This window comes from Marmota monax, unplaced genomic scaffold (genome assembly GCF_021218885.2).
Source record: "Marmota monax isolate L192 unplaced genomic scaffold, Marmota_monax_Labrador192_F-V1.1 WCK01_AAM20220418_F8-fsc00019, whole genome shotgun sequence".
Classification (NCBI taxonomy): domain Eukaryota; kingdom Metazoa; phylum Chordata; class Mammalia; order Rodentia; family Sciuridae; genus Marmota; species Marmota monax.
The window spans coordinates 8,424,872-8,448,144 of record NW_026695242.1 but is presented as its reverse complement, the minus strand read 5'-3'; the positions used below and the strand labels follow the sequence as shown (position 1 = coordinate 8,448,144).

The following is a 23,273-nucleotide window of genomic DNA, read 5'->3' as shown; positions in this document are numbered from 1 at the left end:
GTCTCAAAATAAATCAAAAGGCCTGGGGTAGAGCGCTAACCTAGCACAGGTGAGGCACTGGGTTCAATCCTCAGCACCACATAAAAAAATAAATAGAATAAAGTGATTGTGTCCATCTACAACTACAAATATTTTAAATAAAAAAAAGGACCAGGGATGTGGCTCAGTGGGTTCAATTCCCACTACCAAAACAAACAAGCAAAAAAGATGAAGAGCTGAGAGTTCCTCTCTCTTACAGACCCTCCTTTCCACCAAGTTGCCTGTAATTCAGTCCTTACTACTTATAGCAAACTGCTTCTGGGAGCCCTTTTCTGACACCCCTCAAGCTGTCCCGTAACCTCGTGGGACCCCACTCTAGCAAGTATCACAGCACATTATGATTTTTCTCTTTCCTGTCTCTGTTCACTGGATGGTAGGGAGCTTCACATTCCCAGACTCAACAGATTGTAAATTTGTCGAGCAAACACAGAATTCAGTTGCATCTAAATTGTCCCCTATAATTACAAATGGCGAGTCCTCTAAACAGGTAATTCAGTATAGTGTTGCGAACACTTCACTGCAGCCCACGAAGCCTGAGGTTTGGTTTTGATTTCAATACTTAGGAGCTCTGAGACCTCAAGGAAGTAAGTGCCTTGGCCTCCATGCTACTCAACTTACCATCTACAAAATGGGGGCGCTGTGGTTGGGTTAGAGGGTCCGTAGCCTGGGGTCCACTTTTTTTTTTTTAAAGGGATGGCTATTTTGCCTCAAAACAAAACAACCACCACAAAGAACGTTCATGGTGAAGACACAAAAGGGGAAAACTGCTGATGTTGAACAGCACATAAGAAACAGCAAATTCTTTCACAATGAGTTTATTTTCCACAATTTATATCACAGGTAACAGGATCATTGTGGAGAAGAGGAGAAAGGAGGCGATTATGATATTAGAGATGGAGTCCAAGGGCCACCAGACCACACTATGGACAAAAATAACGCCCACCCTGGGGGCACTCCAACCAGAAATATGGGCTGCTCCGTCTCTGAAATAGCCGGACTTGGAGACAGAGGGTACTGGTGGGGGAGAGTGATCACTCCTCAAACAAAGAGTGATTGAATACCACCTCTGGCTGGGTGACAGATAAACTCATTTCTCCAAATCACTAAGCTTGGGTTTTTCCACCCACATTTATTTGGTTGTTTGCACATGACTACAGCAGCATTTGTAGGTGACCGGATTCAAAGACCGGGGCATTGCAGCCAGCGAGAGAACATAAACAACAGGACTACAGTCAGTTTAGCAGCTTCGGCTCCTTCGGTGACCACAAGCGCAGGGGAGCCTGTGGCTGATGAGGGCTCGGTGTGGTGTTGGATCAAACTAAGTATCTTTTACTCAAACTGCTGGTATCCCTTCCATCTCAAACCCTTGGAAGCCTTTGAATGTGATGGAAATATGGCCCCGTGGCCAAAACAGCAGTCTGGAGCCTGTGGCTGGCTGGTTTTATTTTTAGGATACCTCCATCAAGCCTCTTGCTTTTATGCTGAACCTCAGCTCCCATTGCAGGAAGGAGAGGCTGAGGCAGCTTCAGGGAGTAGCCAAAACCTGAGCTTTAAGATCAAAGGAACCAAGACATAAGTCTCATGATCAGCACCTCCCAGTTATATGATCTATACGTAATTTGACCTAGCTTTTCCCATCTGTAATGTGGGAATAATAAACACCTACTTATTTCATTGCTTCGCTCATCCAATAGACATTTGTTGAGTGCCTCTTAAGCACCAGGCAACATCCTAGATTTTTAAGTCCACAAGATGAGGGAAGTAGACACAGCTGCTGTCCACATGAAGCTTCTGTTCCATCACGAGAAAGAAAACGACACACAAAGCCCTAGTACCATGTCTGGCGCTGAATATTTTTTTTTTGTTTGGCTTTGGTTTTGCCTTTTTGTGGTTGCTGGGGACCCAACCCAGGGCCTGGCACATTTGAGGCCAGTGCCTACTACTGAGGCCCAACCCCAGCCCCAATAAATGTTTTGAGTTCACCAGAAACTTAATTATCATCTATTAGTGATAGGTGCCTCAGATTTAGGGAGAATTTTTGTGCACAAGTCTCTGCAATATAATCATGTTTTAAAAGACGGATTTGAAAACCCTTTATAATAAAAGATAAATGGCCAGCAAACACACAAAAGGATGCCCAGCATCACTAGTTACCAGGGAAACTGATGCTACTCAGTGTTGGCAAGAGTGAGGGACAACTGGATCTGCCGATGAGAGTACAGAATGGTGGAGCACTTGGAAAATGCTTTGGCAGTTTATTATCCAGACGGCATACTTGCCATCCACCTAGCAGCCTCGCTCCTGGGTATTTACCTAAGGGAATTGAAAGCATGCATACATAGAAGGACTGGTACATGAATGCTTACAGCAGCATCCTTCATGAGAGTCAAAAACTAAACAGGTAATTCAGTATAGTGTTCGCAACACTATACTGAATTACCTGTTTAGAGGACTCGCCATTTGTAATTATAGGGGACAATTTAGATGCAACTGAATTCTGTGTTTGCTCGACAAATTTACAATCTGTTGAGTCTGGGAATGTGAAGCTCCCTACCATCCAGTGAACAGAGACAGGAAAGAGAAAAATCATAATGTGCTGTGATACTTGCTAGAGTGGGGTCCCACGAGGTTACGGGACAGCTTGAGGGGTGTCAGAAAAGGGCTCCCAGAAGCAGTTTGCTATAAGTAGTAAGGACTGAATTACAGGCAACTTGGTGGAAAGGAGGGTCTGTAAGAGAGAGGAACTCTCAGCTCTTCATCTTTTTGCTTGTTTGTTTTGGTAGTGGGAATTGAACCCACTGAGCCACATCCCTGGTCCTTTTTTTATTTAAAATATTTGTAGTTGTAGATGGACACAATCACTTTATTCTATTTATTTTTTTATGTGGTGCTGAGGATTGAACCCAGTGCCTCACCTGTGCTAGGTTAGCGCTCTACCCCAGGCCTTTTGATGGTCCTTCATGACCATCAATTGACCAATGGATAAACAAAACATCTTCACACTCATACATAGAATGGGATACTGCTTAGCAATAGAAAGCAATGAACTACATGGTACCACATCAGTGAATTTCAGAAACATCCTGCTTAGTGAAAGAAGCCAGACCCAAGAGGCTATCTATAGACATTGATTCCAGGTACAGGACATTCTGAAGTCAGATGGGTGGTTTTCTGGGATCAAGAGTGAGGGGAGAGGATTGACTATAAATTGACACCAGGAAACTCTTTGGGATGATGGATATATCTGAGCGTAGTGGTGGCTACACACATGTAAATAATTGCTAAAACTCTCTGGACATATATTTAAGATGGGTGAATGCAAATGATGCCTCAATGAAGCTGTTACAGAAATTGAAAATATATAGATATAGGTGCATAGAAAACAACTATGCTTATCTTGTGGGATTTAAATGTTTTCAATTTTCTTTTCTGTACTTATCGAAATTCTGTAAAATTTCCACGATGATTATGCAATGCGTTTGTAAATAAATAAGTAAATAACCCGCACCAACAATAATTGGGTTATTCAACAAGGAAACTATTTTGACTCAACATTGTTTGCTTGTAAGGAAGCCCATGTGGGTCACCTCTCATCTGTCTTTCCTCGGTGGCATTTCTGAGGGGTGAGCTGAGGAGACGGATGCAGAAAGGTACAGAGCTTAATAGCAATGCCTTGTCCACGCAGCCCTCGTTTTGGCTTTCACCTTGATTTGGGGATGAATACACAGTAGGTTGGTGATGGGGGGCTCCGGTGCTCCTTTGCCAACTCCACCCTCCATTCCAACCCAAACCAACGCAAGTGTTCTCCAGGCCCCAAGAGAAGATCCACAGCCCAGGGCTGGGCAGACTGTGGTTTGTGGGGCTGGGGCGGGCCACTCTTGTTACACCATGGTACCACAGGACACGGAGTCCCTCCAAAAGCCCCTCTGGGGTGGGGGCACTCAGTGTCAACAGGCCTCTGGCCCTGTTCCCCCCTCACATGCTCAGTTCACCCTTGAGCTTTCCTCCGTGAATGGACAGTCACCTCAGGAGACCCGACCAAGCCGAACGTGGAGAGTGGCACGTCAGGGAACCACACGGCCTGCCCTTGAGTGCCTTGGTTATACACGTCTCCTGACAGGGCCTAGGTGTCGGGACACAGGAATCCAGTGAGAATTAAAAAGCTGTGATTATAAAAAGAGCTTCGTGAAAACATCCTGTGGGGGTCTGGGCTTGTGGCTCAGTGGTAGAGTGCTTGCCTAGCATGTGTGGGGCACTGGGTTCATTTCTCAGCACCCCATGTAAATAAATGAATAAAACCAACATCAACATCTAAAAAAAATATTTTTAAAAATCCCATGGGCAGAACATACAAATCTTTAGCCACTCTAATCAAGAAGCAAAGCCCCATGGGAGCACAGAGCTGTTGGGAAGCTTCTCTCTGTCACACATAAATTCAAAGTTGAGAAAGATCTTGGGGGTCTCTGTCCTTAGGGTTCACACAGACACTATTTTTAGGAAGTACTTGCATTCTCTTAAAGCTCCATACATTCACCAAAGCCAAAAGGTGGAAACAGCCAGCGGTCATTGTTGGGTGAATGGACCCACAAAATGTAGAATATAGATTATGAAGCCCTAGGAAGGAAGGAAGGGTAGGAGGTGGCTCAGTGGTAGAGCACTTGCCTCGCATGAGTGAGGCCCTAGGTTCAATCCCCAGCACTGCAAAATAAGAAGAAAAATTTAAAAAGGAGGGAAATTCCAACACATGCTACAACATGGATGAACCTTAGAATAACATGTTGAGTGAAATAAATCAGTCAAAAAAGGATCAATACTGGAGGAGTCCACTGGTATGAGGTACCTGGAATAATCAAATTCAGAGACAGTGGAATGGGGGTTTTTAGGGGCTGGAGGAAGGGGAGTGGGGAGTTGCTTCATGGGTACTGAGGAGGGAGGCTGAATTTTGGACATGGTAGTGGTATAGTTATATGGCAGCGGGGATGTACCTAAGGCTGCTGAACTGTACCCTTAAAAATGGCTAAACTGGCAAGATTTATGTGGTGTATATTTCACCACATTCACAAAGAAACAAACCAGTTCCCCATCACTCACAAGGCCCCAGGGCTTCACCAAAGCGTCAGGTTGTGTCATCCTTCAGATCCAGTCTCTGGATGGGCAGCCTCTGATAGTTTTAAATAAAAAATACAACAAAATATATGGATTGTGAACGCTCTGTGCAGGAATTTTGTTTTCTTTTGCTGGCAGTCACCACCTCTCAAAACATGGCATCTTTAGGGGAAATAAAGAGAAGGGACCATGGTAGGATGGTTGGTTTTTGTGAGTGCCTTGGTTTCTGTCTCCCTCTTCCTCTCTCTCTCTCTCTCTCTCTCTCTCTCTCCCCTTCCATCTCTTCCTCTGTCCCTGTCTCTCTCATACACACATCTGAGAGAGAAATACACATAATGGCTATGTTTTTGCACTGGAGGAGGCCGTACTAAAGGAAGCACACCCTGGAGCAGTGTCTGCAAACAGCTCCCAGAAAGCCACAGGCACAGCCAATTGGGGTTTGAGATGGCCCTTTGTTTAGTCTATTTTTAGAGCCTGGCGTCAGAATTCTTCACATAAACAGCCACCAACTCCCAGGTGTATGTGTTTCAGGACACAGATATGGCACAAAAAGTGAAGATCATGCAAGGCACCAGCTAAGGCCACTGAGGGGCAAGACCCCCTTCCATCATTCCCAGACTTTTGGAACGGGACAGGGTCATAAGGGATCTCAGCAGCTTGCTCAACACATGGGTCATAGATCTTATACACAGAACAAGTCAGGCCGGAAATTACAAGAGCAAACACAATAGATTCATTTCCCAGCCCAAGATCTTGGGCACCAGGATTCTACTCCGTGGGCTTTCTGTTTCACTATTAGACAGGAAGTCTTTGGGGGAATTTCCAGCTCTCCTTCCTGCCATGCCCATGACCTTCCCTAAAAGGCAGGAGACTGTATAGGAAGAACAGTCAGAAGACGTGTCCTCACACAAACCCTGCTCCTTGGTCCTTAAGGGCTCACTTTAAAAATGTCAATACCAGTATCACCAACCTTGTTTGTGTGAATGAAATAACACAGTCAGTGTTTGGGGACCTGTTTAGAAAAGTACAACTACTTGGCATTTTCTTCTGTCCCTGTTCCCAGTGCTTAGAATGGAATAAACAGGGTTAAGTCATTGTGTGTTATTAAGGAAACAATCAGAGAGAGCCCTGACCTCGGGAAATGTTTCCTTTTCATTCACTCAGTTTTTAGCAAAAGCAGTAATGGATTGAGGGGGAAAAATGTCCGGTCAACTGCAGATTTTTTGCAGGTGCGCCTGAGGCAACCTAGTTCCTCCCACCTGCTGGAGAGAAGGCGCACTCTTGAAGTGGCGCAGGCGCACTGGTTGAGAGCTGAAGAGAACAGAGGATCTCCTGGTTCCCACTGTTTGAGGTACATGGGTCATCCATGTAGGGAGGGGTTCAGGAGTCCCCCAGGAGAGCCCAGCTGCAGTCAGCTGGCCAGCGTCTATATCCCAGGATGAGTGAGGAAAGGCCTCCACATGGGTTTCCAAAGGTGGACAGCAGGAACAGTGCTCTCCCTTCCCCTTTGTCCAGTAGTAAATAAACACACCTCCACCTGGCTTCCCAGCCCCTGCACTGGGGTCTGCCGGGCTCTGGGAGATGGGGGTGGGAGATGGACTCTTCCTCCCTTCTGTAGGCTCAGGTCTCAAATGCCCTGTAACAAGCAGGCTCCCCAGGGCGACATCCTGAAAGACAATGGCCCTGGACACTTCTTGGAACAAGACAAAACAACACATTGGAGCTGGCAGGTGAGGCACACCATGGTCTCCCAGCAAAAGACCCAAAGAAGCAGCCTGAGCAACAGAACATACAGACTGAATGACAGGGTTCTGAGCATCAAAGCTCTGCTGGCTTGCTTCCTGTCTCTTCCCAGCTGCCTAGTTGGTTAGGATTTACAGTTTCCCTGTGCTTCCCTTATGGAGACAGCTGGAGACGGCAAAACCATTCAGGCACTGGAGCCTGGCAGGTCCAAGTGAGATTTCCAGTTGAGCGACCTTGGGCTAGACACCTCTACTCTCTGGGCCTCTGTTTCTTCATCTGTTGAAGAGAAGGTGCTTAAGAAAGCCCACTTCCAAAGCGTTGTGGGAATTCAATGAGATGATGGTTGTCAAATCTACCCCATAGGAAGCGTTTGGGGAGAGTAGGTTTCTCCCTCCTCCGTGCCATCTGAGGGGAGAGGACATCGCCAGCAGCGAGCAGCAGGCATTTTGGCATCTTCTAACTCCACCCCAAGCTGCCAAGTAAGTGTCCAGGTATCGCAGGTGCAGTTGGGGCCACAGGCAGGGGCCTGCCCTTTCTGGACCATCTCAGATGTTCCATGCTGGTACGGTGAGGGGCAGGTGGGAGCAGCCAGGCCCCTCCTCGGGTAAGCCCTGGTGGGCGACCCGCCCATTCCGCAGCGGTGGGCGGCCAGGCCTGGGGGCCCCACTGCTGGCGCCCGACTCCGACGGCAGGCCCGAGTCGCTGGGCTGCACCTCCATCAAGACCCTCCTGCGCAGGAGCCAGCCGGGCCGCTCCGAATAGGTGCCGTGGTGGCTGCCCCACTGCAGAGGGCAGAGCCGGGCGCGGAAGGCGGCCTGGAAGCCGCGGCGGAAGTTCTCGTTGAAGTAGCCGTAGATGATGGGGTTGGCGCTGCTGTTGAAGAAGGCCAGCCAGTGCGCGAAGGGGAAGGCGTAGACCGACAGCAGGTGCAGCTGCGGCTCGCTGAGCTGCCCGTAGTCGATGAGCAGCAGCAGCGCCCAGAGCGGCAGCCAGGACAGCGTGAAGAACAGCGCCACCATGACCAGCATGTGCACCACCCGGGCCTTGCGCCGTGACGCGCGCCCGCCCTCGGCCGCCACCTCCGCGTTGTCCCGGGCCGGGCCCGACGCCTTGCAGAGCTTGCGGGCGATGCGGGCGTACATGACCACGATGAGCGCCAGCGGCGCCAGGTAGATGTGCGCGAAGAGCACCGCGGTGTAGACCTTGCGCATGCCCTTCTCCGGCCAGGCCTCCCAGCACGAGTAGAGCGGGTAGGAGCGGTTGCGGGCGTCCACCATGAAGTGGTGCTCCTCGCGCGTGACGGTGAGCGTGACGGCCGAGGGACACATGATGAGCAACGCCAGGGCCCAGATGACCACGATGGTCACCAGCGCCTTCCGCAGGGTCAGCTTCTCGCGGAAAGGATGCACGATGCAGCGGAACCTGTGGCGGGAGTGGGGGAGAGAGGCAGGGATCTGGGAGGGTCCCCGGGGCCCCCATGGCACCTAAGGCAGCTCAGACCACAGCCCAGAAGTTAATTAGGTGAGTTTGCAAGCAAATTGGCTTCTCACCTGGGAGGGAGGCTGCCTGGGGAACAAAGGCAGCGACAAGATTTACGGAGAGCGGGGAGAAGGGAACCGCAGCCTGGGAACAATGAATTAAACCTTCCCTGCGCTTCTGGGGTACACTGATTGGCTGGCAGCCCGCAGAGCTATCAGTCTGAGGTGCACATCCTGCCCTGGAGAAGGCTCACTGGGGGTGTCAACAAATACAATTTTTAGCTGTTATGGATTTCCCAGAAAACCCTGGGAGGTCAGATGTGGAGCCTGTGTGGCAGACTGTCCCTCTGTCCTCTCAGCCAGTGCCCCTTCATCACTGCCTTCACCACACGAGGGCAAGTCTGCACCATTTATTTCCTCATTAGACTCTTTCAGCAGCAATTGTTAATACACCCTTAATTTATAGATAAGGAAACTGAGAGGGATCAAGCAATTGGCTCAGGGTCACACAGCCAGCAAGTACTGGTGACCACCTTTGAACCCAATTTGTCTTGCTTCACTAGGCCACATCACCAGTAGCTGTAGGCCCTTGTTGTGAGTTAGAATTTCCTGAAGCATTTAAAAGGTATGCACCGAATCCCACACCCAAAACTCAATTTCTCTAGTCAAAGATCCCAATGTAATTAGTCTGGGAAGCTGGAAGGGGTTTTAGCTTGCTTTGTTTGTTTGTTTGTTTGTTTGTTTTTGCCTGGAGGCTCCTGGATGGTTCCAGTTTGCAGCCAGGGTTGAGATCTGCTGCTGGAGGTGGAAGAGGTGCCAATGTGTCCTCTGTAGTGTGTTCAGATAAATGCATGGAACTACCCAAAGGGCCAACTACTGAAAAATCTTTCTGGGCCTCAGTTTCTTTATCTGCTAAATGGGGTTCTACTCCGCCAGGCTGTTGTGAAGCTGAAGTGAGGTCACCACCCTTCTGGAGACATTCTGAATGCTTAATAGTGAGATAAAGGAGGGGCTCCAACTTCCCAGGAAGTCTTCCAAGGGCAGAAAACAGACTCTGAGGAATGTCCAGCTTGCCTCTTTCCTGGAGGGGAACCTGGTCCAGATAGGGGAAGAGACTTTCTCAGAAGGTCCCTGTTTCCTTGGGGACAGAGCCTGAGCTTGAATACAGGGTGGAGCTGATTTCCAGCCAAGTGCCCTTTCCACTTCACTCACCTGTATCCTGTCCTGCTGCCTATCCCTCTGTCCCGGCCTCAACACCTTTGTCCTCTCCCATGGCCTGACTCAGCCTGGGTGACCTTGACCCACTGGCTTTTCAGTATCATATCCCAAAACTCTCCAGAGAACAAAGGATTCTTAAAGTATATACTTAAGAGGTGGAGGAGAATCCTGGGATAAAAATCCAGGAAGGCTTCCTGGAGGAGGTGGCACTTGAAGAATATTGCAAACACCACTGGGAGACATTGCACATACTCATATCAATAAAGGCTGGTGGAGGGGAGGGACTTCCCACACTCACCCAACTAGTTAGTGGCTTTGTGGAAAGAGGAACCATCTCCATCACACCAGCTACCTACTTTTTTTTTTTTTTTTTGAACTGTGGATTGAACCTAGGGGTGTTTAACCACTGAGCCACACCCCCAGCCTCCCAAGCTGCTGGGATTACAGGCGTGTGCCACTGCACCCGGCCCAGCTGCCTACTTGACTGGGTTATAAAAAGTAGGTTGAGGCCGGGGTTGTGGCTCAGTGATAGAGCACTTGCCCTGCACGCATGAGGCACTGGGTTTAATTCCCAGCACCACATAAAAATAAACAAATAAAATAAAAGTTTTGTGGGAAGAGTAAAGTAGGCTTGGTGGTGGGGGGGCGGGTAGAAATAGAAAAAAGATGAGATCACTGGAGTCTAGAAAGGGAGGCCTGAGTATTAGCACTGAGGAGAGGACAAAGAGGAGTGTGACGGTGTACTAAAGAAGTAATGGTCACAGCTGACCTTTGGACCTTGAGCTGGGAACTGTGCCTAAGGTTTTCAGGCAGAAAAGCTTAGTTGTCTGAAAATGGTGGTTGCCATTGTACGGATGAGCCTACACTGTACGGATGAGGCTCAGATTAGCTGAGTGACCCACCCAACATCACACAGCGAGGCACTGATGAGCGTAAAAACTTCCTCCAGCTCATCTGCTTTCCCTGGGGAAAGCACCCTGAGGAGCTCTCAGAGCACCAAGATGCTGAGCAGGAAGACAAGCGCCCTGGAATAGGGAAGACTTAGGGCTCAGAGCTGTTTCCAGCCTCCCTGACCCCGGGTTCCATTGCACGCCTCCGCCACATTCACAGAACCATGCTTATCAGAGAATCTGCTAGAATCTGTGGCTGAAAGACCGGAGGTGGTGGGGATAGGCTGGGGTTGGGGACTGCCAGGGACCGGCAAGCAGACACTGGGGTAGGCTGAGGGGGCGGGGAGAACCCCAACCACACCCCAGGCCCACAGTGCCCACCCTGAGCTGCTCCCTTAGCGCTGGCTGTCCTGGTTCCCACTGTGGCAGGCAGGACCCCCGGGCTCCTCACAGACCCAGGAACTCCTATCAAGCCTCCCCAGGGCTCTCTCCAAGCCTTCCAGAGGGGTGGAGGTGTCCTCAGAGCAGGTACCCCAGTCTAGAGGGCAACTGGGCCTCCAACTGTTCTCTTTAGAGCTCAGGATTCAGCCCCCCTCCAGCCGAGAGGCCCCGCCATCCAGCCAGCCCAGTGGTGCATGGAGACACCTCCTCAGGCCAGCCCCTCGGGCCAGGGTTGACTCTCACCTTTCCACAGCGATGGCCACCAGCGTGAAAACGGAAGCCGACACAGACATGCCCTGCACCAAGCCGCTCATCTTGCATGTGGCGTTGTCGAAGGGCCATCCTGCAACGACAGAGGCCCCCCTGGCATGAAAGAAGCCCCCCCACCAGGAGTCCAGACTCTGGCGCTCTCAGCCAGGACCCTCTGAAGCTTGGGTCTTCCCTCCTTGTCCTGCCTGGGCTTGCACACTTCCAGGACAGAGGCACCAGGCAGCCCATGTCAACATGCACAGCTCTGACAGGTGGCCTTATGCTGGCCAGTGATTTCTCTCCACCAGCCCTGCCTGGCTTTCTGCTCCATGTTTCTGCCCCAGGTTCTAGGCCATTTCCACCTTCATAACTACCCTATTATCATCCCCTGTTTACAGAAGCTGGGAACAGTGGCACATCCCTGTTATCCTGGAATCCCAGTGACTCTGGAGGCTGAGGCAGGAGGATTGCAAGTTCAAGGCCAACCTCAGCAACTTAGTGAGACCCTATCTCAAAATAAAAAGTAAAAAGGACTGTCAATGTAGCTTAGTGGTAAAGTGCCCCTGGGTTTGATCCTCAGTACCAAAAATGTGTGTGTGCATGTGTGTGTGTGTGTGTGTGTGTGTGTACTATGTAACTCTGTGTTCATATACATATATTTCCTAGCTCTGTCCCTTGAGAGGGCCTAGAAGCAGTGACAGCCCAGAAGCAATAAGCACTCCTGCCTCCCTTGTCTTGGTTTCTAAATACTATTTTCCAATTAATGGAAAAATGCTCCTCAGGCAAAGGGTTAATTCCAGGGCTGATGGTAGATAAATACCAGATGACCCTGGAACATTTTGTGGTGTCAGAAAATAAATGGCAGCAGGTTGGGAGGACACAGAAGTCAACTGCAAATGCTTCTAATAGCCCAAACTGGCACGATTTAAGTAACAAAATACATAATGGTAGTATTGGATTAAAACCCAGAATAGAATTCCAATTAGTAGATTTAGGAGTGTTCTAAGTGGAAAATCATTGCTAAAGAAACATAACAGCAATAATTGTTGCAGGCAGGCACCACCAATGATGCCAAAAATCAGTGGATAAATGAATCATGAGAAATAGGACCTTTGCATAGTCTCAAAGTACACCCCTATGAAAGTAATTATTCTGGGAAAAATAATTGCTTTACAGTTGAAAAACCTGAGACACCACTTTAACCAAGTAATCAAAGAAAACACCACCTCTAATAAACATGTGGCTTCTCAGCGTGTTTTCTGTGATATTCTTGCCAAAAATGCATAAACTGGATCCAATTATGAGAAAACATCAGGCCAACCCAAACTGCACAACATCCTGCAAAATAACAGATCAGGCCAGGTACAGAATAGGTGCATGCATGTAATCCACCAACTCAGGAGACTGAGTCAGGAAGATTGCAAGTTCAAGGACAGCCTCAGCAACTTAGTGAGGCTCTAAGCAACTTAGTGAGACCCTGTCTCAAAAAAAAAAAATTGCCAGAGATGTAGCTCTGTGGTAGAGTGCTTCAATCCACAGGGCCACACACACACAAAAGGCTGATCAGTACTATTCCAATGGTCAAGTTTATGACAATGAAGGCCAAGGAAGGACCTTTAACAAGTTGGTCTGCAGTGTTTTTATGTTTCTCAAATGCACTGTGCAATCCCAGCTTGGATCCTGGGCTAGAAAAGTGATGCTGATTATATTCCTGAGTAACCTAACACCCATAAGGGCCAAAATCCTGAAAATCGGTTTTATGAAAGATTAAAATCTGTGTTGAAATCCTGAAAGCCCAAAATTTCCAGCAAAGAAAGGGCTCTAGAAGAGGTAGAAAGTGGAATTCTGGAGAAGGGGTGAGAGCGTGGGCAGCTGTCTGCAGGATCCTTGTGTCATGTCAGGCACATGAGTACCCAGACACCTGGTCAAACATTATTTGGGGTATGTCTGTGAGTGTGTTTCCACAGAAGATGAGTGTGGATGGGGAGAATCCATCTCACAGGAAATGAATGAATGCAAATGTGTTCTCTGAGGAGAGCCATGGCCTCAAACAACAACAACAAAACCAAGCAGTGATTCATTGTGATACAGGACTTCAAAATATAGTAATGTAGTTAATGACCATGAAGGGACTACTTCCATCCCGTAACCCATAATTGCCCATAACCTATCTCTACAATACACTTTTTCATCTGTTGATTTTTATTTTATTATTATCATCATTATTAGCAGTAATGGGAACTAAACCCAGGGATGCTTTACCACTGTACATCTCCAGAACTTTTTATTTTTTATTTTAAGACAGAGTCTTGCTAAGTTGCTCAGGCTGGCCTTCAACTTGAGATTCTCTTGCCTCAACCTCCTAAGTCTCTGGGATTACAAGCATGCACCACCACACCCAGCTATATTGAATTTTCTTTTTTTCTTTAAATTTCTCCCACTATTTAATATTGTCTGCAGTATTCTTTTTTGCGGGCGGGGGGGCAGGTACTGGGGATTGAACTCACGGGCACTCAACCACTGAGCCACATCCCAGTCCAATTTGGTATTTTATGTAGAGAAAGAGTCTCCCTGAGTTGCTTAGCACCTTGCTGTTGCTGAGACTGGCTTTGAACTCGCAATCCTCCTGCCTCAGGCCCCCCGCCCTACCAGCTGCTGGGATTACAGGCGTGCACCACCATACCCAGCTGTCAGCAGTATTCTTTAAAATTCACTGTGCTACGTATTTCTTCTTCTCTTCATTTGCAATACTAGAGGTACACATCATATAGAGAGGGGCTGGGGATGTAGCTCAGTTGATAGAGTATTTGCCTTGCATGCACAAGGCCCTGGATTCAATCCCCAGCACACACACACACGCACACACGCACACACGCACACACACACACACACAAAAAAAAAAACCTTAGAGAGTTCTGCTTTGTCTTGTGCATTTTTTTTTGCAAAATTGACTCCAAAAAAGCACACCACCACTGTACTGGCTTTATGTCTAAGCATTACATGTGTACATAAAAACTTTGCAATATCCTCAATAGATGACAAGATGTCCTGTTTGTACACGTGCATTTGTGAAAGATAAATTTCTCAAGATTTCTTTGGGCAGCGGCATGTATTCTGGTGATGCATCATGATTGCAGTTATACAGCTGGGTGCACATAATTACCAATCTTAGTGGTATGTGTTTATATAATTTCTCTTTTTGACTGATTTCTTTATGAATATGATTCATGTGCTCAAAACTGTTATACCCTGTGACTGCCATTAGTGTACCTTAGTTTTTGTGTGCCTATTATTATTGCCTATTTATTGTGTAAAGTGCCTTTGATGTGGTCTGCAGTGTTTTTATGTGTTTCTCAAATAAATTTGCCTTTAAAATTGCAAACAAAATATATATTAAAGAAATTTTTAAATTAATTTTTTCAAAATTCGATTTTCTAGATTTTGCTCTTGGGGGATTTCAGGCTTTAGAAATCTTTTGGGATTCCAACATTCCGGGTTATGGGTTCAGGACTGTGGCTCAAATCCCTAGAAAAGGACATATGTGGGAAAACTAGTGAAATTCAAATAAAGTTTAAAGATCAGTTAATAGTATATAAATGCTTATTTCCTAGTTTGGATTATTATATTATGGTTATTTAGGAATATTAAATATCCTAAATAAAAGGTAGATAAAGGGTACTTGGGACCTTTCTGTATTAGTTTTGCAAATTTTCTTTAAGTCTAAAGATATTTCAAAATAAAAGGAAAAGAGCCAGATGGCATACACCTATAATCCTAGCAGCTCTGAAGTTTGAGGCAGAAGGATTGCAAGTTCAAAGCCAGCCTCAGCAACTTAGCAAGGCCCAAAGCAACGCAGTGAGATCCTGTCTTTAAATGAAAAACTAAAAAGGGGGCTGGGGTTGTAGCTCAGTGGTAGAGCATTTGCCTTGCATGCATGAGGCACTGGGTTCAATCCTCAGCACCACATAAAAATAAAAATAAATAATTAAAATAAAGATATTGTGTTCAGCTACAGCATATATATATATATATATATATATATATATATATATATATATAAAAATACAAAAAAAAGGTTGGCTCAGTGGTTTCACATCCCTGGGTTCAATCCCTGGTACCAAAAAGTAAACAAATAAATAAATAAAAATAAAAGGAAAACAAAACAAAAGCCCACTAGGTTCAAAAGCTTATGTACTGTATGAGTCTATTTATATGACCTCCTTGCAAAAGCCAAAACGGAATTTTCTGTCCCTACAAAAACTGATTGCAGATTCCAGGGAATAGGGGGAGGGGCCAAATACAAAGGAACATGGGTGCTTCTTGGGCTGACAAAATTTTTCCATATATTGATTGTGATGGTAACTATGACTGTTTTCATCAAAACTTGTGGAACTCTTCCCCAAAGGGTAGATTTTGTCGTATGTTAAATTATATCTTTAAAAATAATTTAAATGTGAATACTTTGGGGGGGGTACCAGGGATTGAACTAGGGGCACTCAACCCCTGAGCCACATCCCCAGCCCTATTTTTGTAATTTATTTAGCGACAGGGTCTCGCTGAGTTTCTTAGGGCCTCACTAAGTTGCTGAGACTGACTTTGAACTCATGATCCTCCTGCCTCAGCCTCCCAAGCGGCTGAAATTATAGGAGTGCACCATGGAGCCCTGATAAGAATGTATAAAAATAAAGACAAATTAAAGATAATAGGATGACATTCCATGGATCAGAGAAGGGAGATGTAGTGGTACAGGAATAATGAAGGGAACAAATAAATAAACAAAATATAAATGAGGAACTTCACAACAAAGTGAAGTCACACAGTGCTATGAACTGTGGCACCCATGTCAGCCCTCTGCATGGAAAGGAAGGAAAGAGGGAAGAGAGGGTGGGAGGGAGGGAGGGAAAGGGAAGGAAAAACTGAAGTTTTACTTAATTGTAAAAGATTCTACTAGAATCAACCTAAATACCATCAAAAATAAATTTGTACTACATCCATGCCATGCAATTCGTAGCAGTTGTAAAAAAGAATGAGAAACTCTTTTATTTATTAGTATGAAATATTAACATGTAAATTGGTTTAATGGTTCTTATTTACAACAAACATGATCCAGTTTTAAGTAGGGGTGGGGAAAAAGGCATAAAACTGAACGGAAATGTAGCCTTTCTTTTTTTCTTTTCTTCAGTACTGGGGATTGAACCCATCTCTTCTTATTTTTTGAGACAGGGTGTCACAAAGTTGCCCAGGCTGTGTTGAATTTGGGATCCTCTTGCCTTGGCCTCCTGAGTAACTGGGATGATAGGTGTGCACCACCATGCCCGCCTTCATTTCTTTAATTTACTCGTATTTACTTAAAAAAAATACTTTTGTAAAGAAACCCAGAAACTGGACACTTCCTCCCCAGGAGAGGAGGCCTGGCTGGAGGACAGGGGTGGAAAGGAGATTTTTCGCTGGTCACCTTTGGTAGCTTCTGATTTAATGAATCATGTGAATGTTTGGCTTATTCTAGCAATTTTTTTAATGTAGTTGTGTGAAAAGGACTGGAAGACACCAGCTTCACCAACTGGTAGCCTCACTATGTTGCTGTCCACCAGTGTGTGTGTGTTTATGGTGCGCGCACCTGTGCGCAAAAGCGCACGTGTATGTTTGTAGGGGCCGGATGCAGAGTTTATGGTCAGCATCCCTGAAGGAATCTGGGACTCAGCAGTGAATCAAGGTTCCACCAGGAAGAACCAGGACTCTGCCCTGGCTCCACTTCCTGGGGCTCAGAAGCCACAGAAACTCAAGCTGCGGCTCCCTCTGTGCATCACTCCAAGCAGGGGGATCTGCAACTGGAGCTCCTGGGAGCGCTGGCTCAAGCAACTGTAGGCTCTGACCTGCAGGGGTCGCCACAGCTCTGGAAAGCAATTCCTCCCCATCTGGAGTCCCAAGGAACCGATTCTAAAACAAGACGAGCCAATCACAAGAGAGTACGTGCTGGTGGAGGCTTTCAGACATCTGCCGGATGCACAGGCAAGAATTTAGAAGCCAGAGTTCTGCTTATTGCCTTCTACAGATCCCTCCGTAGTGCCTAGCCAGTCCCTAGACACTCCCAGAAACAAGGAGTTCATTACCTACACGACAGGACCCTCTTTTGGGGAGAATCACTCAAATAAGCAGAATTTTAGGTCCTTGTTCAAAGGAAACCTGCTCTCTACCATTTCTTCTCATTAGTTCTATTTCTGCCCGTGGGAGCTTCTTAGGGGTGTGAGGAGGTGGGCTGTGACACTTATTAGTTTTGTAACTACAAACCAATCTCTTAACCATTCGGGGAATGCTTCCCCCATCCATAAAATGAGGATAATCACAAAGCACGCTTGGTTGAATTGCTGTGGGGATTAATTAAGATAATGCATGAAGCATATGTAACATAATGCCTGGCACAAAGAAAAATGATTAATCCATTGTATCTATTATTTCTAGTCTAATCCCTCAGCCACAAAACCATCTTGAGAATTTGAGACAATGGCATCTTAGCCAAGAGGCCAGCCCAGCAGAGATCTGTCTTCCATGCGTTTGTTTCAGGCTTTAGCTGAAGTTGGGGGGGGGGCAGGGGACACTCCCGCGGCCCCTTGTCCACACTCACCCGTGATGAGGTTGTCCACAAGGGTGGTGGGCATGCAGAAGATGCCCACCAGCAGGTCGCTGACGGCCAGGTTGAGGATGAACATGTTGGTGACGGTGCGCATGTGCCTGTTCTTGAGCACAATGAAGCAGACCAGGGCGTTGCCCACCATGCAGAGGAGGAAGATGAGCACGTAGGCCACGATGAACATGGCGGCCACCGGTGAAGAGTGCTGGTAGTAGGAGGAGAAGGTGAGGATGGCAGCCGGGGTGACCTCAGCTTCACTCCCATTCTGACTTTGGGGCCAGCTGCCATTGGGAGGTTGGGAGGGCTCCCCTAGGACCAAAGGAGCAGAGGAGTCAGGCTGAAGAGATGAACCTCACTTTATGGATGAGTACCCACCTGTGTGCCTCACCCTGGGTAGGCCCTGGTGCCCTGGTCACATGCTCAACACCAATGGCGACTGGACAGCACCAATGCCCAGCTTCCAACACACTGATCTCATACTGTCTTGCCCAAGACTTACTCCCCAATATTGGTTATCCTCCATCAAAACTCCTCCCCACCTCTCTGGAGGCTCCGTCCTCTGGGCTTTGCTCTGTGCTTTAAGCCTCAAGTTAAGGACTGCTTCACCTGGGTTCTCTTGCCCTCTGGCTCCTAGCTGGGTTCAGCCAGTGGCAAGTGCTGAAGGAGATGGAAGGGCAGGAGGAGAGATAGGTCCGAGTATTAGTCTTCTGGCTCCCTCCTGCCCGCCCCAATTCTGCCAGCAACTGTTTTTTATTTGTGTCGTTTTTCTCCTAAGAGGGACAACTCGATCCTGTTGGTTGACTCCTTGATGTCGTCTGAATGTTTCTTTTCAAAGTCCATGTGTTGGAATCTAAATCCCCCACATCATATATTCGGGGTGTTTGGAGGTGGGGCCTGTGGGAGGTAAATTGGGATTAGATGAGGTCACAGGTGGGGCCCCCATGATGGAATTCATGCTATAGGGGAAGAGAAAGAGAGAGCCGAGCTAGTAAACTTGCTCTATCATATGATTCCTCACCCTATAATGATGCAGCAAGAAGGCTTTACCAGATGCTGGTCCGATGCTCTTGGACTTCCCAGCCTCCAGAACCGTGAGCTAAAAACCTCTAATTTTTTATAAATTACTTCATCTTGGGCATTTTGTTATTGCAACAGAAAATGGACTTAGACGTCCTCTTCTGTGGCTTTAGCACTTGCCGGTGGCATTGTTCCCTCTCCTTGTACCAACAGGCGTGCAGGTGGGAACCGTACATATCCTGTGTTCCTGGTCCCACAGTGACATGCAGCCCAGGTGGTGGTCCTGCTCTGTGTTTCTGACTGCGGACCAGGCTTGAGCTGGTGTCTCCCCGGCCATGTTTTGAAGGGAGCGGCTCAGTGTCCAACCACAGATCTTCTGGGAAGTCATTAGCTGTGGTGACTCATGATGTTGTTTCACAGACTCTCCTCCTGCCTTCCTCTGGGACTGAATGTAGCCCATTCTAGGGGACGGAGCGTCTCTGAGGAGTCTTTTCCTGTCACACCCAGAGCTTAGCCACTGGCTGGCAGGCCCATTGGAGGTTTGGGACCTGGGAGCTAGAGATACCTGGGAGAGCAGGGACAATGAGCTGGCACCATCAGGGCTACAGGGACCAGAGGGGATCACAGGGGATCCTCTGGTGGGGTTGGAGGAGGAAAAGCCAGAAAGTTCCAGCTCATGGTGAGAGGGGATCACACTGCCCTGGGTAGGCCTTGTAGGATTTTCAGTTGCACCGAAACATCTTTATTATAGAAAATATTAAATAGGTACAAGAGAAACTATTACAATGAACTAACTCTGCAGTATAAACTTTAATGAGCCATTACAAGAGAGGATAGTGTAAAGAATTCTCATGTGTACATCATCTACTTTCAACAATGATCAAGGCCAACCTTGTTTTATCCATATTCCCACTTTTGGATGATTTTGAAGTACGTACCAGACATCATTCCTTTTTATCCACAAACATTTCCATTTCTGAAAAATAAGGCCCCTAAAAAATTCTTTGAAAGCCATGATCACACCATTATCAAACCTGACAAAATTAACAATCACATTATGATATTATCAAATACCTAGCATCCAACATTAAAAACTCCCTGATTGATTCATAATTTTTTTTAAATAGTTTGAGTGAGGATTCAAACAAGATTTCTGTTTCTATTACCTATTATTATGTGGCAAAGCACCCTCATATTTAGTGGCATGGCACCTTGGCTTGACATCAGGAGGGTTCTTCTGCAGGTCTCTGTCGGGATCCCTCATGTAAGCTGCAGCCATCGGATAGCTTAACTGGGGCTGGAGGGTCCAGGATGACCTCCCTCATGGGTTGGCAGTTAGTGCTGGCTATGGGCTGGGGAGTCTCAGCCCTCCAATGGCCTCTTCTCCTCCAAGAGGTTAGACAGGGCTCCTTCAGAGAAGGGTGCTCTCAGGAGTCCAAGAAAGCAAACAAAGAAGCTCTAGGCTGGAATTTTCATATCACTTGTGCCATATTCAATTGGCCAAAGCAAATTTCAAGGGCAGCCCAGATTCAAGCCAGTGGAGAAACCGTTTCTACGCTCTTGATAGGAAGAACAGCAACATTAGGTTGTAAAAGGGTTTAGACCTGACAGGGTGATTCATGAAGGTCCATTATTATAAAATCTGCCAACATCCTCACATTGTACTTGGTTGCTGTCCTCCTAAATCTCTTTTGATTGACAGATACCCCCCTTTTCCCTCCTGCTATTTATTGGTCATAAAGATTAGATCTGTAGAGTTTCTTGCAGACTGGCTTTTGCTGATTGTTCCCTCATGATGACATTTTACATGCTGTGCTTTCTGCACCTGTATTTTCTGTAATCAGGAGTTAGATCTAGAGGCTTGAACGGATTGTGTCTGCTGGTCTCTCACTTGGTGATGCTAAGCTTCAGTGGGTTCAGATGATGTCAGCCTAATCCTCCATTGTCAAATTCCCCATAAGCTTTTTACTTAACATGTTCAGCAGTCACTAATGAGCATCATCTAGATCCCTGGTTGCATTTTAAATAGGACCTACACTCTTCACCACGACCTCCAACACACTGCGTGGTCTAATCCCTGTTGACATCTCAGGCGTGGCCATACTCCCCTTGCCCATTCGCTCTGCCACTCCAACCTCCTCTAGGTTCCGGCACACTCTTGCTTTTCCTAACCCCAGGACCTTTGTTCTTCCTCTCCTTTAGCTTTCAGCTTAAACACTGTCTTCCTGGAGAAGTCCCACCTGATCAGTCTACTCAAAGCAGGTGCCTCACTATTAACTCTTACAGTGTTCGGTTTATGTTCTTCAATATTTTTTGTCTTTGTTTTCAGGACGGTTGTCTTTTTGCCTGCACTTAAAAGTCAGCTTCCTGTCTTGGTGGCAGCATTCCTGGTATTTTGTGAGTGCCCCACCACAGTCAAGAGTTCAATAAACAATCGACAATAATGGAATGAATAAATATTTATAGGAAGCAGAAAGGGAAGAGGGGGTAGGTCCTGACATCAGGCGACAGGGTCCTGCCTGCAGCAGGCAATGCTGCATTGGAAGGCCTTCTCCAGGCCCCTCCAGAAAGAACCCTAGGAGAGGCCTTTTGGGACCCTTCCGAGGCAGCTCACCCGGCTGAGCCTCAACCCTGAATCAGTCCCTATGACTAGGGAACGTCTGTGGGTGTGGATAAGCAGAGAACATTGCCAAAACCTCTCAGTCTAGACCCCAGCCTGTCCGGCCCCCCACCACCCTGCTTCCTTTGGCCCTCAAATGAGCTCATTTTCCAAAGTCTGTCCCTGGGAAGTGTCTGGGAGCAACCCTGGCCATCTCCAGTGCCTCTGCTGAGCTTGGACATCTGTCTCTAGACCGAGCCCAGCTCCCAGCACTGCACACTGATCCATTCTCAAGGAGGAAAATCTCCCTATTCCTGGCAAAGCCCTGCCTGCCTCCACCCCACTTGAGCTCCGTGCCAGTAGCCAGAAGCTCATTAACACCCTGGACTTATCCTTCTGGAGATCTGACAGGTGCCCTTGTGGTTACATACTGTGAAATTTTCATCCCCTGAACCCAATTAAGCGGTTCCCCTACAGGTGGAGCTTCCTGGAGGTCTCAGGATGTTATGATGGTTGTCTCCAGGGCACTCTGATGACCTTAGAGAGCAAGCTCTAGGCCACTGAAGGCTGGTCTGGTGAGGTCAGGTCACAGAGGTTCTCAAAGCATGGCCCCCCCAACCAGCAGCATCAGTACCACGTGAGTCTTGTTAGAAACAGACGTCTTGGCTTCATCCTTGACCTAGGGAACCGAAAACCCAGAGTGCTGGAGCTCAGTTGTCTGTGTTTTAAATTTTAAAGCTTTGGCTGGAGGTGCGGCTCGGTGGTAGTGTGGTTGCCTAGCAGGCACAAGGCCCTGGGGCCCAGCACTATATAAAAAAAAAAAAAAGGTATTTTTAAAAAAGCATCCTCCAGGTGATTCAGATCCCCTCACCAGCTTTGAGAACCACAGAAGGACTTGGAAAAACACCTGGCAGTGAATCCTACACACGTGGGGATATCCCAGTCCTCCTTTCTGTTTCCTCACCTCTGGGGGAACTCAGTGTCTCATCTTTAAAATAGAAATACAAACATTACCTGGCTATGACCTAGGGTAGGTCGGGCCGCCTCTCTGAAATCCAGATTCCTCATGTTAAAACAAAAGTAGGTTAACCCTGACCAAAGGGGTAAGAGCACGACCCTCGGGCACTCACTACAGATCCGCCTAGCAGCAGCAGTCCTGAGAACGTTCCATTACACAATGGATGTGGGTGTAGTATTTTTATAAACCTAGTTTGCCCCCCCCCCCCAGAAGCCTGAAGGATGCGTGTGAGAGAAAGCAACTCCCCATAAAGAAGCTTAGTCCAGAACAGGTTTCGGTGTGTCCCTGGGCGCTCAGCCCTATCGCTCAGAACGTCATCGTTGCTGCCACCTGCTGGTTTGTCTTGGTAACGCATCAGAGCTCAGCTACAGACCCAAGACAGGTTCACCCATTCCGGCCAGGCCACCTCCTGAGAGCCTGCAGCTAAACCCAGGCACTGGATCCATTGAAGAATGCCACACTAGGGCTGCCAAGGGCCCAAAGCACAAAATAGGACACATGGATAAGAATCACATGAAACAAAAAGTTCATTGGTAACGTAAGACGTGCCATTTAGAAAAGAACATCAGGGTAACCTTTTCATCAATCAGATTGGCAAAGATGAAAAGCGCTGAGGGAGGGCTGGCATGTGTCTCTGCACAGCAGGAGGAACACCAACCAGCTGAGCCTCCACTGCAGAGGCACATCCATCCAGCACCCTGGCAAGGGACCTGCTCCCAGACCGCGTCATTCCACGTCTAGAGATTTATCCTAAGGACGTCTAGAGACACGGGGAAAATGTTGACGGTGGGTTGTAATGGTCACAGAATAGTGTATACATGCACTGTGAGTCTTTATTCCGTATAAA

The 23,273-nt window shown here is 47.4% G+C and overlaps 1 protein-coding gene across 1 annotated transcript; it reads right to left on the bottom strand.

The window, feature by feature from the left end:
• Positions 1-4,412: 4,412 nt before the first annotated feature.
• On the bottom strand, positions 4,413-20,088 carry Npffr1 (neuropeptide FF receptor 1). Its single transcript, XM_058577877.1, has 5 exons — positions 20,021-20,088; positions 19,375-19,411; positions 17,787-18,129; positions 11,159-11,258; positions 4,413-8,310 (listed from the first exon to the last, which is right to left on the bottom strand). Exons 1-5 carry the CDS (start codon positions 20,086-20,088, stop codon positions 7,434-7,436), a joined length of 1,425 nt encoding a protein of 474 aa, XP_058433860.1. The 3' UTR covers positions 4,413-7,433.
• Between the last annotated feature and the right edge of the window lie 3,185 nt (positions 20,089-23,273).

Excerpts from the sequence above, each read along its gene's own strand:
- Npffr1 (XM_058577877.1), bottom strand. The coding sequence starts at position 20,088 with ATGGCTGCAGCTTACATGAGGGATCCCGACAGAGACCTGCAGAAGAAC. Across the intron at positions 19,412-20,020 it reads CCTCCTGATGTCAAGCCAAG|CCCTGATGGTGCCAGCTCAT; the intron begins GTGCCATGCCAC and ends TGGTCCCTGTAG. Across the intron at positions 18,130-19,374 it reads CATTGTCCCTGCTCTCCCAG|CCTGACTCCTCTGCTCCTTT; the intron begins GTATCTCTAGCT and ends TCATCTCTTCAG.